The 16,085-nt window shown below is 46.1% G+C and overlaps 2 protein-coding genes across 2 annotated transcripts in view; one reads left to right on the top strand and one right to left on the bottom strand.

The window, feature by feature from the left end:
* Nucleotides 1–16,085, bottom strand: part of BRF1 (BRF1 general transcription factor IIIB subunit) — a 192,053-nt gene that overhangs the window by 101,912 nt on the left and 74,056 nt on the right. The window contains exons 6-7 of the mRNA XM_083734186.1: nt 6,976–7,125; nt 3,382–3,475 (exon numbers count right to left, since the gene is read on the bottom strand). Of these exons, the coding sequence (XP_083590312.1) occupies nt 3,382–3,475; nt 6,976–7,125 (244 nt within the window). The remainder of the gene's footprint in view (nt 1–3,381; nt 3,476–6,975; nt 7,126–16,085) is intronic.
* Nucleotides 13,668–16,085, top strand: part of BTBD6 (BTB domain containing 6) — a 5,096-nt gene continuing 2,678 nt past the window's right edge. The window contains exon 1 of the mRNA XM_083736578.1: nt 13,668–13,818. Coding sequence (XP_083592704.1) covers nt 13,751–13,818 — 68 coding nt within the window. The 5' untranslated portion in view covers nt 13,668–13,750. The remainder of the gene's footprint in view (nt 13,819–16,085) is intronic.

The following is a 16,085-nucleotide window of genomic DNA, read 5'->3' as shown; positions in this document are numbered from 1 at the left end:
GTCATTCAGTATAAGAATCTTAGAATCCTAGAATTGTAGAGTCGGAAGGGAGACCAAGGGCCATCTAGTCCAACCCCCTACAATGCAGGAATCTCAATTAAAGCACCCAGATGGCCATCGAGCCTCTGTTTATAAACCTCCAAGGAAGAAGAGTCTACAAGCTCCCAAGGGAGACCCTTCCACTGTCAAACAGATCTTACTTTCAAACAGTTCTTCCTGGTGCTTAGTCAGAATCTCCTTTCTCGCAACTTGGAGCCATTGGTTTGAGTCTTACCCTCCAGAACAGGAGAAAACAAGCAAAAGAATTACGCATTCTCCAAAAACTGTCAATACACGTTACGAGTGTGCAAAGTTCCAGTGTATATGATTTTATAAAGCTCCGACACTTGGATGCAGTTGATGGGAGGCAGAAGCTAATGACCAAGAAGATTCTGGAAGATAGGACCATTGTTCCATATAACCCAGTATCCAATATCAGGGGTAGGCAATGGAGTGCCCTTCAGATGAACTGCAGTTCCCCCCACAGCTGATCATTGACTATGCTGGTTGGTGCTCATGGGAGATGGGAGTCCACCAAGAACTCCTTGTCTATACTGACGGAAGACAGCTCTACCAGACTTCTTTCCTTGTCCTACCCAGAGATGCCAGGGACTGGACTTGAGAGCTTTTGAGTGCAAATTATGGGCTCTGCCACTCAACTGCAGTCCTCCTCAGATACAATGAACTGAGAAAAAGAGAGACATGGAAAGAAAGGGGCAAGAAATCTACTCCCAACCTCACCCTGAGAAAAACCTCAGGTGAAAAAGCAATGTCTATCACAAGAAGCAGTGTGTGTGTGTTTTTTAAACAGTTATGTGAAACAAGTACTTATTAATTCAGCCAACTTCTACCTAATGACATTTCAAGAATCTAAGTGCTTGAAGGAAAAATCTTGGGCTCAGGAAGACTTACTCAAAAAGGTTTGTTTTGAATATGCCTCTGCGATAAATGCAATATAATGTGGGGTTATTTGAGAAACATCAATCATGTTTTATGGATTTGTGATAAATACAGTTGTAATTATAGCTCCCTGAAAATAATTCAGCTGTCACGTTTACCTTGTCAAAGTAAATAACACTGTCAATTTAGTTGATATGCATGACCTGAGTAAACATTTCAAAGCACGAATTTTGCAGTTACGCTCCTTCATTTTAAACAACTGCTCAAATGAATGTGCTTCCACTACAATTCAGCACATTTGCTATCACTCAAATAAAATGAAGGCTGCGCGCCAATAATCCATCCAAATGATTTGGAAACCGTGCAAAGTATCTGCTCCGCAGTGCCATGCGCTTTTAAACAGGCTTAAATCGGTATGTTGATCAACTAAAGAGCAATCAGTCAGAATTGTGGCTTTCAAATGATGTTCCTATGAAGCCAGGATTTGCCCTGAAATTTATCAAGTGGATTAGAAAGAAAAATTAATTAAAGATACGCCATTTGATGCTATAAAGCAGCGGGATGGCGAACTAGATCTGGGCCAAGTTTGACACCTATGCAGGACCAGCCACCTGTCAATCACAACAGTGTCAAGTAGGGTTGGGTGACATCTGGCTTTCAACATCACAATATACCACCAGCTAAACATTGTGATATACTGATATAATCACAATATCTGAGATTAAGATGGAGGTATACAGAGGCATCAGCTAGCTTCACAGTTTCTCCCACATTGTGATTTTGACACAGCACGCACACGCACACATAATTCACGATATATTGCCAGCTCAAAAATTAGTAGCTTACCAGTAATACATCCAATATATTAAACTGTATTTTCATGTCATTTTTCAGACTTAAGTATTTTAGCATTTATTGAAAGCATAAGCAATAGAAAAATTCAGTGAGATAATTCTGCAGCTATTTGCTTTTTAAGGGAAGATGACAAGCTCCATACCACTCGACTGTACAGACAATGGTTTTAGAATTCCTATTTAATGCAAATGATTAAAAAGTGTATAATGTGTTTTTGCAAGATGAACTTGACAAAACACAAACACTTTTTAAAACGGAAAGCTTTTTTTTTACAAACCTTTTTAAAAAAATGCTGTGCCAATTAAACATATGGGATTACATGGAAAATTTCCATCATACGACACCTTTGTCATTCAGACCCATCAATGACGTTGCATTTTTTAATAAAGTTGACTCATTTGTGCATGCTACTGTATGGTTCGCTTCAACCTCTGAAGCATTTCAAATGCTGGGCTTTAAAGAGATTTCTTTTATCGGCAGCAAGCTACAGGGAGAATCACCTTCCATCCTATGAGTTGCAAATGCATCCCATGGGTTTTACTTAAAAGAAGTCCACAGCATCTGAGCCTAAGCCCTAATAATTTTTGTTGCCAGCATATTAAATGAAATGCTTGCAAGGCAATGGAATCCTTGCCTTAACATCTCTGTAGAAATGACTAATTTTAGAACAGTTTTTCCAATCCCAAAATCCCTTGAACATATCATATAGGAGGTTTCAGAGTTCACAGTACAGAAAGGCAACCTCCTTAACTTCAATGAAGGGGGAAGCTGCGTGCAAAGGAAATAAAAAAGGAGCTGCTCTTTTTGTGTAAATGAACGGGGAAGTCTACATGCACAATAATTCTACATGTTCATCCTTGAAGACATTGGTAATGGGTGGGAGCAGCCGAGTTCCCATGTTTTGTCTTCTCTGTCCTATAGCTTTGGCAGCCCGCTTGAGCTGAAGATCTTACTAAGTACGAAGGTGAGGAAATTGTTTGGCACAAGTTTGGGGCGAATGCAAATTCAACAAGCCTCGTCTTCTGTAGAGTTCTCCAATGTAAGACAACTTCAAATGAGTCACTCTCTAAGGGAAAACTCAAAGTGGGTATGTTGTAAGGTACAACAACAGACCTTGAACCTGGCAGAGGGTCAAGTGTGTTGTCCATCTAGGAGAGCAACACTGGCACCAGTAACTGGCGAGTAACAGGAAACCTCTGAGCTGGCTATGCCTCATAGAATCATAGAGCTGGAGAGCTGGAAGGGACCACAATGGTCATCTGATCCAAGCCCCTACAATAGATAAAGGATACCAAGCCTTCCAACCTTGCCTAGCCTACAGAGCAGTACCTTCTCCCTGCTAAGACTTCAGCTCTTCAAATCTAGGCTCCAGGACCAGCAACTGACCTAGATTGAAGAATAGGCCTTCGCAGCCTATATCTGGGTACAGCCACTCCTCACAGCCCAAGCTAGGCCCTGGTGCTCACCACCATTCATATTCCTATCAGTGGAAAGTTCTGTAGAAATGTAAAATAGTCCTGTCCTCGTGGTAAACACATTGCGCTGCATCTTACGTAAAATGCGAAGACCCCCACAAACTTGACCTACCTTTTTCTTAGTGTTGATTCGCCAACTTTAACCACTCTGATGACTTCTTTCACAGTGCGCCGAAAATCATGCATTCTTGCCGCAACTAGAAGAGCTAGAGCATAAACAGGGAAAGGGCTACATCAAAAGGCAGTTCAATGCGGGGGAAAGCAAGGGAATACAGTGAGTCATGCAAGTACCATCTGAAATTCTAATTCTCATATTAATTTTAAAATATTGATGTTTAGCTCTGGGCTTGAATACAGAGTGATTAAATTGGAATTTTATAAAACTTACTTTGCATGCAGTAAAATCAAGCCAGCTGCAGAAAGAGTTCTATAAATGCAACACAGGGCTTTTTTCTTTTTCTTTTGGAAACTCACATGCACACACACTGCAAGGTAAAGGCCAAAGAGCTCCAGCATTGATGCAAAGTTCACATTCCTCACCCCAATGATCATGATCAGACATGCCTAAAGCAAAATGATGTAGCGTTGAAGAAGCTAAGTGACTATGCAGATTAAGGGGTGGAGCTATGCAGATAGAAGAAGGCTTGATTCTCAATGGCAAGGATCACCCGGGGATGGAAAGCAGGTTTAGTCCATCCATCCCAAGCCCAACAGGGTTCCCAAGTGCACCCATTTACATGTTTAGATGGGTGTTATTTATGTTCTGCATTTGTCCCTCATCTACATAATCAGTGAAACTGTCTCAACCTAAAAAAAGATTATAAAAGATGACAAAAAATGCTTGACCTGTAGTTGTGGAATGCCACGGTCAAGATTACAATAATAAATCTGTCCAGGACAAACAGGTGCAGAACCCTGGCTTAAATAAAATGGGATTGCCTTCTGATCCAGCTGTATAATATCTGGGATCTGTGGGCAAATTCCCTTCCACTGTAATCTGTACCAGGGCTTGAGTTATCTGTGGTTCAATTGAAAGCACAACAGAAGCTTTTAAAGTACAGAAAGGAATGGACAGGGGGACAATTTTTCTAGAACCTGAAAAGTCACCCAGCAAAATTCACTAAAAGCAGAGACCAAACAAAAAACAAAAACAAAAAAGCCATTTTTTCAAATGGCTGTCACCCACGTCAATAAAATCTGTACAAGTTTGCATGTGAATAAACAATAATTCTGAAGAAAAGGGCACTGCTAACACATAATGGGCACTATGCAGCAATAGTTAGATTCAGAGTAGACCTATCGAATGGGACGCGGGTGGCGCTGTGGGTTAAACCACAGAGCCTAGGACTTGCCGATCAGCAGGTTGGCGGTTCGAATCCCCGTGACGGGGTGAGCTCCCGTTGCTCGGTCCCTGCTCCTGCCAACCTAGCAGTTTGAAAGCACGTCATATGCAAGTAGATAATAGGGACTGCTCCGGCGGGAAGGTAAACGGCATTTCCGTGTGCTGCTCTGGTTTGCCAGAAGCAGCCTAGTCATGCTGGCCACATGACCCGGAAGCTGTACGCCGGCTCCCTCGGCCAATAAAGTGAGATGAGCGCCGCAACCCCAGAGTTGGTCATGACTGGACCTAATGGTCAGGGGTCCCTTTGCCTTTTTTAGACCTATTGAAATCAATAGAATTAAGTAACTTGCCCATTTATTTCACTTTGTGCAAGCAGTCTTGCTCTACATGATGAGGCTTTCTCCCCTCTCCTCCTGCCCCCCCCCACCTACCCCCTAAATCTATTCTGTGTTTCCCTAACCCTCTGGAGCAGATATAGAAATAGTGCAGGGCACACATGGGGGCGGGGGGGGGGAGAGGGCAAAAAAGTCTCATTGTACAAGCGCGAATTTTTTTACTCATGCATTTTTATATAGAATACTGCGCCGAGAATGGCTAATGTACAGGTACCACCCTGTACCTACACTTCACAGTAGTCATAGTCTTGAAGAGAGTATTTTAAGGGAGAATTGGGCATTTCCCTTCAACGTCACCTGTCACCCCCCAAGTCTTTTTAAAGCACTTATCTTTTATAGAGTTGGTTTTGTTTTAATCTTTGAAAAACTGATTAATTGGTTAAATTTTGCGGTATTACTTCGCTGACTAGTGCAATCAAATGCCATCGTGTTCACGGCCCTGCTTCAGAGTTTTCCAAAGGAATCTGGCTGGCCACTGTTAAAAGAAAATTGGACAAGATTGATCATAGTCTGATCCAGGAGGCCCTTTCTTCTGCTCTTACATAATCACCTAATTCCACGTGCTACAAAAACCACTAGCACGATGCTCTTCAGGGAGCTTATTGTCTCTGCTCGAGGAATACTAATGTGTGGATTACTCCATTAGAAACTCATGCTGCGTTGCGAGGGGTTCTGTTAGGCCAGCGGAGGGTGGACTTTAGCCTTGCTTTCTTTAGCAAAACCTCAAGCTCCCAGCAACCGCAGCCAGATGCAAAATAGTGGCATGGGGACACATTGTTTAAATCAGGGGTTGGCAACCTGTGGCCCGTGGGCGGGGCCCACAGCGTGGAGCGGGGACTCGCTTCCGCGGTGCCGGAACACGATCCGGCCCACGGAGCTATCTCCACAGGAGTGAACTAGCCCAGGCGAGATAAACCTTGCCAACCCCTGATTTAAGTTAAGGGACAGGGCACCTCCGAGCCATGCTCAACCCTGGAAATTGTTTCCAGCACCAGGACTGAGCTTTCTGTCACGTCACACAAAGACCCAGCCCTGGTTTTCTTCCTCAAGCTTTCTTCCAATCAGCAGCACAATTTAGAAAGGGGGAAAGGGCTTTCTGTTGTTGCTCTTGTGAAACAATTTGGAGTCAAAGTCTTTGCTGATCTACTGCAAACCATCCAGTGATCGGTTACCAGCAGAGTTTGATCTACCGTTCTGTTGTTGTCGGCATCCATCTATCTCAAGAGACAAGAGTGCACCTCTGGGGGTGAAGTCAAACTGCTGCATTAGCAGCACCGAAGTGACCTCCCTGGGGTGCAAGCCTGGGCAGTGTGTATTTCTATGGGTCCTGAGAGGACACGACCCGCCTCTTGGCTCTGCTAATGTGGTCCAAAGGAAAGCAGAGCAGTATGTTTGAGAGTCCCATGGACTGCAAGAAGATCAAACCTCTCCATTCTGAAGGAAATCAGCCCTGAGTGCTCACTGGAAGGACAGATCCTGAAGCTGAGGCTCCAGTATTTTGGCCACCTCATGAGAAGAGAAGACTCCCTGGAAAAGACCCTGATGTTGGGAAAGATGGAGGGCGCAAGGAGAAGGGGACGACAGAGGACGAGATGGTTGGACGGTGTTCTCGAAGCCACAAACATGAGTCTGACCAAACTGCGGGAGACAGTGGAAGACAGGAGTGCCTGGCATGCTCTGGTCCATGGGGTCACAAAGTCGGACACGACTAAACAACAACAACATGTTTGGCACCAGCTTGGCTGCAGGAGTTGCAGGAAGGAGGCATTCTAGGCGCTATCCAACCTCTTTGGATTAGTCCCTGGAGTTGAATTCCAACCTTCTTCAGCTTGATTCTAAGGTTGTGCTTGTCAATTCACCAACTGCTTCCTACTTACAAAATGAACAGGGGGTCACCTGCAAAGCGCCTTCTGCACAACCCACTGCTGCTGCTCTATGCACCCAACAATTCCCACAAATTCTTCCATACCTGCACCACAAAGCCCCGAAGGCCGTCGCCCTGTGTGCATCCAGTCTCTCTTCATCTGCTGCAGGAGCCTGAGGGCAGTCATGGAAACCTCATGGTTCTTATCGCCAAACTCCAGCATGTGTGCAAAACGAGGAATATATAAACATGGATCTGCAACAAAACAAGAGTCGGCTATTTCTGATCCTGACCTTTACTTTCGTGAACATGCTTCTTGAACAATAAAGCCTACTGTCAGTTCTTAGTTCACTGACAGAAAATGGGTTACACTACTGCAACGTTTCCAGTCCAGACAGGTAACAACATATACCAGCGGAAGAAGTACATAGGGACATGGAAAGATGTTTTATAGAGTCAGACCATTGGCCATGTAGCTGAGCACTGTCTAAATTGACTGACAGTGACTGTTGTGGGTTTTGGACAGGGGGCACTCCTAGCTCTATGTCAGGGATTGAGCCAGGGACCTTTTGCATGCAAATCAGATGTTCTACCAAAAAAAACCCCAAACCCACCATGATTTTCAAGTTAGTGCACTGCACAAGGAAATAACATGAACTGCTGACTGCTGTGGGCTGTAAAGAATATGACAGTGCATGCAATAACCAGGGCAGTAAAAGATATTGCCAGAATGCTGGGGAAGGGGGGAGGCGTGCCCAGGGGTGTGCTAGAGGGCAGCACCACCTGGGAGCAGGAAGGGACAGGAGAAAATAAAGTTCTCGTAAAGCATGCAGAACATTTTGTCTGTAAATTTTTCGTGTCTCAAGTGTTCCTCTCTCATATCATAGATCAAGGGGGTGGGGAGAAGAGGTCATAAAATGTTTTTACTTAACAACAACAAAAAATCTGCAATTTTTATTCTCGCACTTTTATTTAAACATACTCTTTTATATTATTATTTACAATGCACATACAACCACACAATTACACCAACTCAAATTCCGACAATACAGACATACATAAATGCTACACCTATGTGACTTCCCTCCACCAGCATTCGTCACTTATTTTTTTATATTCTTATTTAGATTGTGATTTTTAACTCTCATCTTTAATAGTATTTCTTAATTAATACAGTGATACCTCGGGTTAAGTACTTAATTCGTTCCAGAGGTCCGTTCTTAACCTGAAACTGTTCTTAACCTGAAGCACCACTTTAGCTAACGGGGCCTCCTGCTGCCGCCACGCTGCCGGAGCACAATTTCTGTTCTCATCCTGAAGCAAAGTTCTTAACGTGAAGCACTGTTTCTGGGTTAGCGCAGTCTGTAACCTGAAGCGTATGTAACCCGAGGTACCACTGTATTTTGTTTTCTGAGCCAACTTCAAAACTTATCAGACTCGACACAGGGGGTATATGATCAGGATCTCCTGTACATATTTATTTGTCTTTTGCTTCAAAACAGCAATGTGAGGCACTGGTAGTGGGTGAAAGGCTGCTGCATCCATTCTGTTTCCTCAATCTAAATTCCAACAGCCTGTTTAGCCCAGGAGGGCTGGTAGAAGATGTCAGTTAAATAAGCAGCCCCACATGGCTGCTTTGAAGCTTGTTTTTTTGAAGAGCAACAAGTATACCCTGAGAGATCTGGCAGGCCATCTCTGGTTTAGCCCAGTGGGCTAGCAATTGCAGGAGTAAAGGACTAGCAAAATCCAGTCTCCTGAAGAGTATTAGAGTTGCCAGAAAAGTGTGCTGAGAGCATAGCAGCTGTGGTGGCCCACTTTGGAGGAACTGAGCATGGGGTTAGGCTGCAACTCCCTTCCCAAGGTGGCCCATAAAACAAATCGCTCACCTGGCCTGTAAAGTTTATGCTAGAAGAATCAATGTTCCACCAGGCACAGATTAGATTATGTTTATTTCCCCTTTCCTGAAGGAGTGATACAGGTTTTCCAGTGACAAACAGTTGTTTGGCTTTTCTGCTTTATTATACAATTTTCATTCATGCATGTTGCTTTAATAATTTTATGCAAGCAAACCACCTGAAAAGCAGTATATGTAACTTACATAAATATTTTCAGATTCTCATTTGGAAAACCAATTAGAGCATGCAGCCATGTGGTTTTACCAGCCCACTTGTTTTTCCGATTTATCTCAGTTTAATGTGCTTAGCAATGCAGCTTGATGCCTAACTATTGCGCCGCAATAAAATCATTTTTATATTGGTGTTTGTGGTTCCAAACGAAGAAAGCTACATAAATAGTGCTTTTTTGAGGGGTCAACTTCTAATGCAGCAGATATATTTTTTTAAGCCTTTGTTTAATATGTTTATGCTCTTCTGTGGAGGAATCAGTTTCTCATTTCCTGCCAGGTAATTTGTTGGCGAATATGCTTTCTCAGTTGATGCCCTGCTTGAGTTCTTCCGTTGATAAGGATGAGGCTTCGCTTGAAAATGTTCATTTAAATAGTTCTCGTGGACTTATAATTAATGAAATCAGCTTCATTTGCTGCTAAGTGTTAACACTTACCCATTATGCAGCGAGTTCTGTTTATTCTTATTGTGTAATAAAATGACCGCACATACACATAGTCCGCAACACTGCATGAAAACCTCTGTACAGGCAGTAGTAGATCATAGTAAAAATACCAAGTAAATTATTAACACTATCTGAGTTGTAGAGATTCATGGAGGAAATCCGCACATTAGTTATCCATGATGTTCATACAGATTTATAGTTAAATTGCTGTAAATCAATGAACTTGTTTGAAAGAACTAAAGACCCCAAGAAAATCTAGTATCCCAAGTAAAAGCAAATGCTATAAATCTTAAGCATCACAACTTCATTAATATATAAAAGGTGTAAGCAAACCATAAATATGATTTTTGTGGCTGCATTTCTATGTTACATTTCACAATGCAACAGAGAAAGAGAAAATCACAAAACTTTCTCGTGTGCATTGGCAGTGATAACATGAAGGCAGCTAGCAGGTCACAAGATGAGAATCTCCTGGGATGAGGTTAAAGACTTTTTATCACTTTTTTACCTAAAGCTGCCCTGCACAGAGCCTCAAATGCATTGTGGTATTTCAGAAAATTGTTTTGTCTTTCATGCTTACAGACTGCCTTGACAACACCAGTCTGCACTGTGCGTTAATAGAAAAGTGAAACTCACCAAAGAAATTAAAAGCCTTGAAGACTGAACAATTCAATTCCCAAAACAGATTAAATGAAAATATCAAGGCCCACAGACAACAAGGTACTTTCTTCCAAGTACCATGTTAGCTTGTGATGCCAGAAGTTTCTTTAAAAAATAATCCTATGGAAGTTATAAAGGTGTGTAGAGTTCTGCTTTGTAATGCTGTAAGACTGAGCCCTAGTTCAGATGTAATGGGGAACTATGGATTCCTACTACATGAAGTCTTGAGTGCACACACTCCATCTCGTTCTGTGCATACCAAAGGAGATCAAAAGCACCCACCCACAGGTTTAGACAAACCAAGTTCCTTGTGACATTCTAACTCAGGAGATGGTGGTCTGTTTAAACTACAATCTGTGAGAACAAGCCAGGAACCAGAACCATTGTTTTAATCTGTTTCATTCTCATTTACCGTCGCAGTCTTTTGCACCATTTGGTGGGATACAAATTTAACAAACAGTTAAAACACAAACCAGTCACCCATGTTCAGATATCACAGGAAACTTGGTTTGTTTAAAAACAGAAGCGGAAGCTCCTAATCTCCTTGTAAAAGCAAAATGGGAGAAATGTGTGAGCCTAAGGCTCGTCACAAGTTTCTTCACATAGCTGGAAACCACGGTTTTTCATTTTATCTGAACTAGGCCTGAAAATAAAGAACTCAGATTAACATAACTAAACAATGCCATAGAGACATCACAAAACAAGCATCAGCTCAAGGCACACTTAAATGTTGGACTTCTTCCAAACCTATGCCCAAGCTTTTGTAACATTTTCTGTATATTCGTGATTCTATGTCCTGAGTAGGTTCTGGATCAGAGATATCAACATTTTGTAGAAAGGGTTCAATACAAGTGTGGATATGGTTTATCCAAATGGTTCAAAAGAGTGTGCAACATGGGGTAATCAGAAGTTTACAGAAACTCAAGAGCTGTCTTCTAGGCTGATAGCAACAACAGAAAGGGGTGCATGATATGGAAAAGCAAGACATACTTTTTTGTGTTCACATGAACAAAAGCAACAAGCACTTACAAAGTGGATAGGTGCAACTGCTTTATTTCTGTGCCATCTGTCTAGGGAAGGTCATTACCTGTCTCTTCCCCCACCACAAGGATCATTTCTAGTTGAATGTAGATATCCCTAAGTTGTTCTCCATTATGGGGCAGGACACCTCAAGAAGGGACAGAGAGGGCCTTGCAGTATCAAGTGAGCACACAGCTAAGGAAGCATTCCCTCTTCACGCTAAAAATCTTATATTCAACTAAGTCCTACTCAGAGTAAACCCACTTAAATTAAGGAACCTAAGTTAATCATGTCTAGTAACAACAATGGATCTACTCCAAATAAGACGAGCATTGAATACCACCCACTCACTCCGTGCTCACCCTGCCCTCGCTGCTGACAGGCGGGCACTCATGCGCCGGGGGGGGGAGGGACAGGGCACAGAGGGTGTTTACCTTCTGCCCCCTGCCCCTGCTTGGCTGCTGCTGCAGCAGCCTCTGTCCCCAAGGGGGGGCACCCGAGCCTAACCAGGGCACTGTAAGGAGGTGCTACTCCCCTGGGCCAGGTTGCTCACTGGGACGAGACACTTGGAGCATATTACACCGAACCTGGTCTGACTGCACTGGTTGCTGATTAGTTCCTAGGTCATTTCAAAGTGCTGGTTTTGACCTATAAAGCCTTAAACGGCTCAGGACCACAATACCTCAAGGACCACCAACCTGGACCCTGCAATCATCATTCAAGGCCCTTCTTCATATGCCTTCTCCACAAGAGGTCCGGAGGGTGGCAATGCAACAACGGGCATTTTCTGCAGTGGGTTCCTCTTTGTTGGTGTCAGCTGGCACCTTCATTGTTTATATTTAGGCACCAGGAGAAAAACGCTTCTCTGTAAGCAGGCCTTTCTTTGGCTGATTAACATTCTATACCCTTTTAAATATGGGGGCTTGGGGGTGTATTGGTTTGTTTTTGTTATTTTTATTATGTTTTTTGAGTTCTCATTTTGTATTTTTATGTTGTGAACCACCCTGTGACCTTCAGATGAAAGGCAATCTACAAATTAATAATAATAATAATAATAATAATAATAATAATAATAGGCTTGTGGGCTTCATTAGGCATCTAGTTGCCACAGTGGGGAGCAGAATGCTGACAGATGGCCCACTGGCATGATCCAGCACAGAAGCTCTTCTATTGAAAGAAATTCCACCCCTTTTTAAAGAAAGGGATTCAGTCTGGTTTCTTGAATCTAGTTTATTTTTTATTAAACCATAAACACAACTCAGCACTTCAGCACCTTTCGCAAACCCCACAAACACATTTTTTTTTTATTCAGCTTAAAATACAAATGATAGAAAAATGAAGCTGGCAACTCCAGGCTTGTGGACTCTCTTTCCTTGGAAGTTTTTAAACAAAGGTTGTATGACCATCTGTCATGGATGCTTTGGTTGAGATTCCTGCATAGCAGGGGGTTGGACTATATGACCCTTGGGGTTCCTTCCAACTTTGATTCTGTGAAATCAGTGGTTCCAATTAGCTAAGCACTGCAAACCAGCTCCACCTGGTACGCAGGGTAAGACCCTACCTGCCCGCAGACTGTCTCGCCAGAGTGGTGCATGCTCTAGTTATCTCCCACTTGGACTACTGCAATGCACTCTACGTGGGGCTACCTTTGAAGGTGACCCAGAAACTGCAATTAATCCAGAATGTGGCAGCTAGACTGGTGACTGGGAGCGGCCGCCGGGACCACATAACACCAGTCCTGAGAGATCTGCACTGGCTCCCAGTACGTTTCCGAGCACAATTCAAAGTGTTGGTGCTGACCTTTAAAGCCCTAAACGGCCTCCGTCCGGTATACCTGAAGGAGCGTCTCCACCCCCATCGTTCAGCCCAGACACTGAGATCCAGAGCCGAGGGCCTTCTGGTGGTTCCCTCATCGCGAGAAGTAAGGTTACAGGGAACCAGAGAGGGCCTTCTCAGTAGTGGCACCTGTCCTGTGGAACGCCCTCCCTTCAGATGTGAAGGAAATAAGCAGCTATCCTATTTTTAAAAGACATCTGAAGGCAGCCCTATTTAGGGAAATTTTTAATATTTAATGCTGTACTGTTTTTAACATTTGATTGGGAGCCGCTCAGAGTGGCTGGGGAAACTCAGCCAGATGGGCGGGGGTATAAATATTATTATTATTATTATTATTATTATTATTATTATTATTATTGCCATCATTTTTAAGTTTGAAATAGAGTAGTTGCTTTGGAAGACGATCATCAGGCATCTGCACAACATCACCCCCTTGTTTCAAAAGCCAGACCATGGACCCCCTACTTTTGATAATTTTGCTATCTCTATGGCAGTTTTGGGGCGACTTCGCCTTGGCTTGGGCAGACGAAAACTTTTGCAAAGCGCTATGCCCCCCCCCCCTTGCCTTTGCCCGAAGGAGGGGGTCGCACGGAGTGAGAAAAAGAGCACTGTGCCAGGCTCGGGCCAGAAGGAGCAGGGGCGCCCTCGCTCGGCTCGCTTGGGAAGGAAGCTCGCTGGGGGCCGCCGCCGCTGCACTAAGCTGGGATCGGCGAGGCGGCCCCTCCCGCCTGCCTGATGCTGCCGCCGCCGCCGCCGGAGACTGCCATTTCCATAATCATGGCTTCTGACTCCAAGGATGAGTCCGCCGCGCAAACTTTCCCAGCCGGACTGGGGCGAGGGGGCGCCTGGTGAGCGGGCCAGCAGGTACACTTGAGTGGCTTTTATCAGAGCCGTGGGGTGGGCGGCGGCGATGGGAAACGGGGAGGGCCGCGGCTGGGACCGGGCGATCCGGGGTCGGCGGGGCGCTGCAGCCGAGTTCGCCAGCTGCGGGACTGCTTGCCGTCGTTACCTTGAGCGACCCGACCGCCCCCTCCAGAAAAAACCACGCACTTTGCAACTAGACCAAGAACTGTCGCCGGTGCCGATCGGCAAGGGATGACAGAATTTGCAAAATAAATCTGGACGCTCCGCTCCAGCTGAGGCTTGCATTACGCCTGGGAAAGGAGGGGGGTATCCAAACCTGGCCCCATTTGTTTACTGCTTTCCCGATCGCGTTTTGGGGCAGCGGCAGCAGCAAACGCAGAGGCGAGGTCAGGCGAGCTGCTGCCAAGTGTGTGTTGTGTAGGAAGGGAAAGAATTTTCCCGTGCAATCGCTTAAAGGTGGTGGGTAAAGTACGCTCCCCCCCACCCCACCCCAAAAAAGCAGCCGAACTTTTATCTGCAAAAAAAAAAAGCCCTGCAGATCCCTTTCTGAACTGAAATACTTCTGCTGTTTCCGCGGCGCCTTTCCCGAAATTGCTGGAGGGGGTTTGCAAAGCGGGGGCTGCATGTTGTTCTTGGTTCTCTTATGCTCCGCTGCAGCCGCGTTTGTGTGTGCCTGTGTGTGTTGTGCTTTTTCAAAATCTGCTTCGCCCAACAAGGAAAGCGAATTTGGGTTTCCTGTAAATTTCCCAAATGGAGGAGGGGACTGGATTGATTGGCGAAAAAAGGGAGGGGGGAAGGGGGTGGGCGGCCAGCAAAGGAGCGGAGAAGAATGACATATTGTCTGGCAGGGGAGGGGTGGCAGGAGGGAGGCAGCCCTCCGTCCCTCCCCGTGCGCCCTGCTCTCCGCCGCCTCGCCATTGGAGCAGGCGCCGGTGACGCGCGGAGCTGCTGCTGGCTATTTGAGGCAGCGGGAGGAGGAGGCGGCGGAGGCAGCAGCAGCAGCCGCCGCCGCGCCAGAAAGGGAGAGACGGGCGAGGAAGCACATACGCGCGAGAAGGCGCACACGCGGACGGCCACGGGCGCCCAGCCCGGCAAAGCGGCTCTTGCTGACTTTCCAATTACGACACAGGCGGCGGAGCAGCAGCAGCAAAGACAGCAAGAGCGCATCTCCGACCCGGCGCCCGCCCATGGAGAAGAGCGCCGGGGACCGGCCTCCCCGAGCGCAGAAGCTGAACCGCCGCCTGCAATTTCGCTAGGGTTTTCCTTTTGCAAAGAAGAGCGGCTGGATCGGATGCCGGCCCCCACCCGACTCCTCTGCGCATCGCCGCCGCCGCCTCTGGGATTTTACCGACTACGGGTCTTGTTGCGACCGTGGAGGAAAATAATAATAATACAGTAATAAGAAGAATAATCGGGGATCGGCTGCTCCTTCGCGGATGTTCCACCTCCGGCCGGAAAATAAAAATAAATAAATAAGCCAGCAAGCCCGAGTTTCCTGCTTTCGCTCGCTCGCTCCCTCCTCCTCCGCTCCGAGAGGGTTGGCAGAAGTTCAGCGTCGCCGCCGCCGCTTGCCGTGGCCTCTCCGGCGGAAATCGCTGCCTCGACGGCTCCCTGGGCTTTGCCGGTTCGGTGGGCCCAGCGCGGTGGGGTGCTGGCCGCCGGCTCGAGGCTGGGACACCCCCGCGTCCTCTCCCACCTCCCCGCCCCCATCGCTCCGCTCCCGGGCGCCAGGTGAGCGATGACTCACTAGGGCATCACCGCTGCGCCCCCATCAGGAACGGAGCGCAAAAAGGCGCTTTGGGCATAGATCTCTCCCAGCGACGAACCGAAGCGGCCACTGTTTGTTTGTTTTTTCCCTTCCAAAGGCAGGATATTCTCTTCTCTTTTGGTTGACATCTTTGGACGTGGGACTGTTGTGCTCGATTGCCCGTCGAGGAGGAGGAGGCGGGGATCCCTCCCCGCTGATGCCACTGGACCATGGTTGCTTCCATGGGCGGATCATGAAGTGCTTGACTTTCTTTCTTCTGCTTCCAGAGACCTTAAAGAAGTCCAAAAGGAGCGTCCGGGCCGGCGGCAAGGGGCCAGCATGCTATGAGATAGTGCCCCTGGCCCTCAAGAAGAAGATGGCTGCGGAACTTTACCCTGCCAGCGCCAACACCAACCTCGCCAACAGCAATAACGCCGCCGCCGCCGCCAACAGCAAGAAAAACGCCCTTCAGCTCCAGCAGAGCGCGCAGCCCCCGCCGCCGCCGCCGCTGCAAAACCTC

The sequence above is a fragment of the Podarcis gaigeae genome (genome assembly GCF_964106915.1).
Source record: "Podarcis gaigeae genome assembly, chromosome: 1".
Classification (NCBI taxonomy): Eukaryota; Metazoa; Chordata; class Lepidosauria; order Squamata; family Lacertidae; genus Podarcis; species Podarcis gaigeae.
Note: the sequence above shows the minus strand (reverse complement) of the source record. Positions and strands in the feature narration are given on the sequence as shown.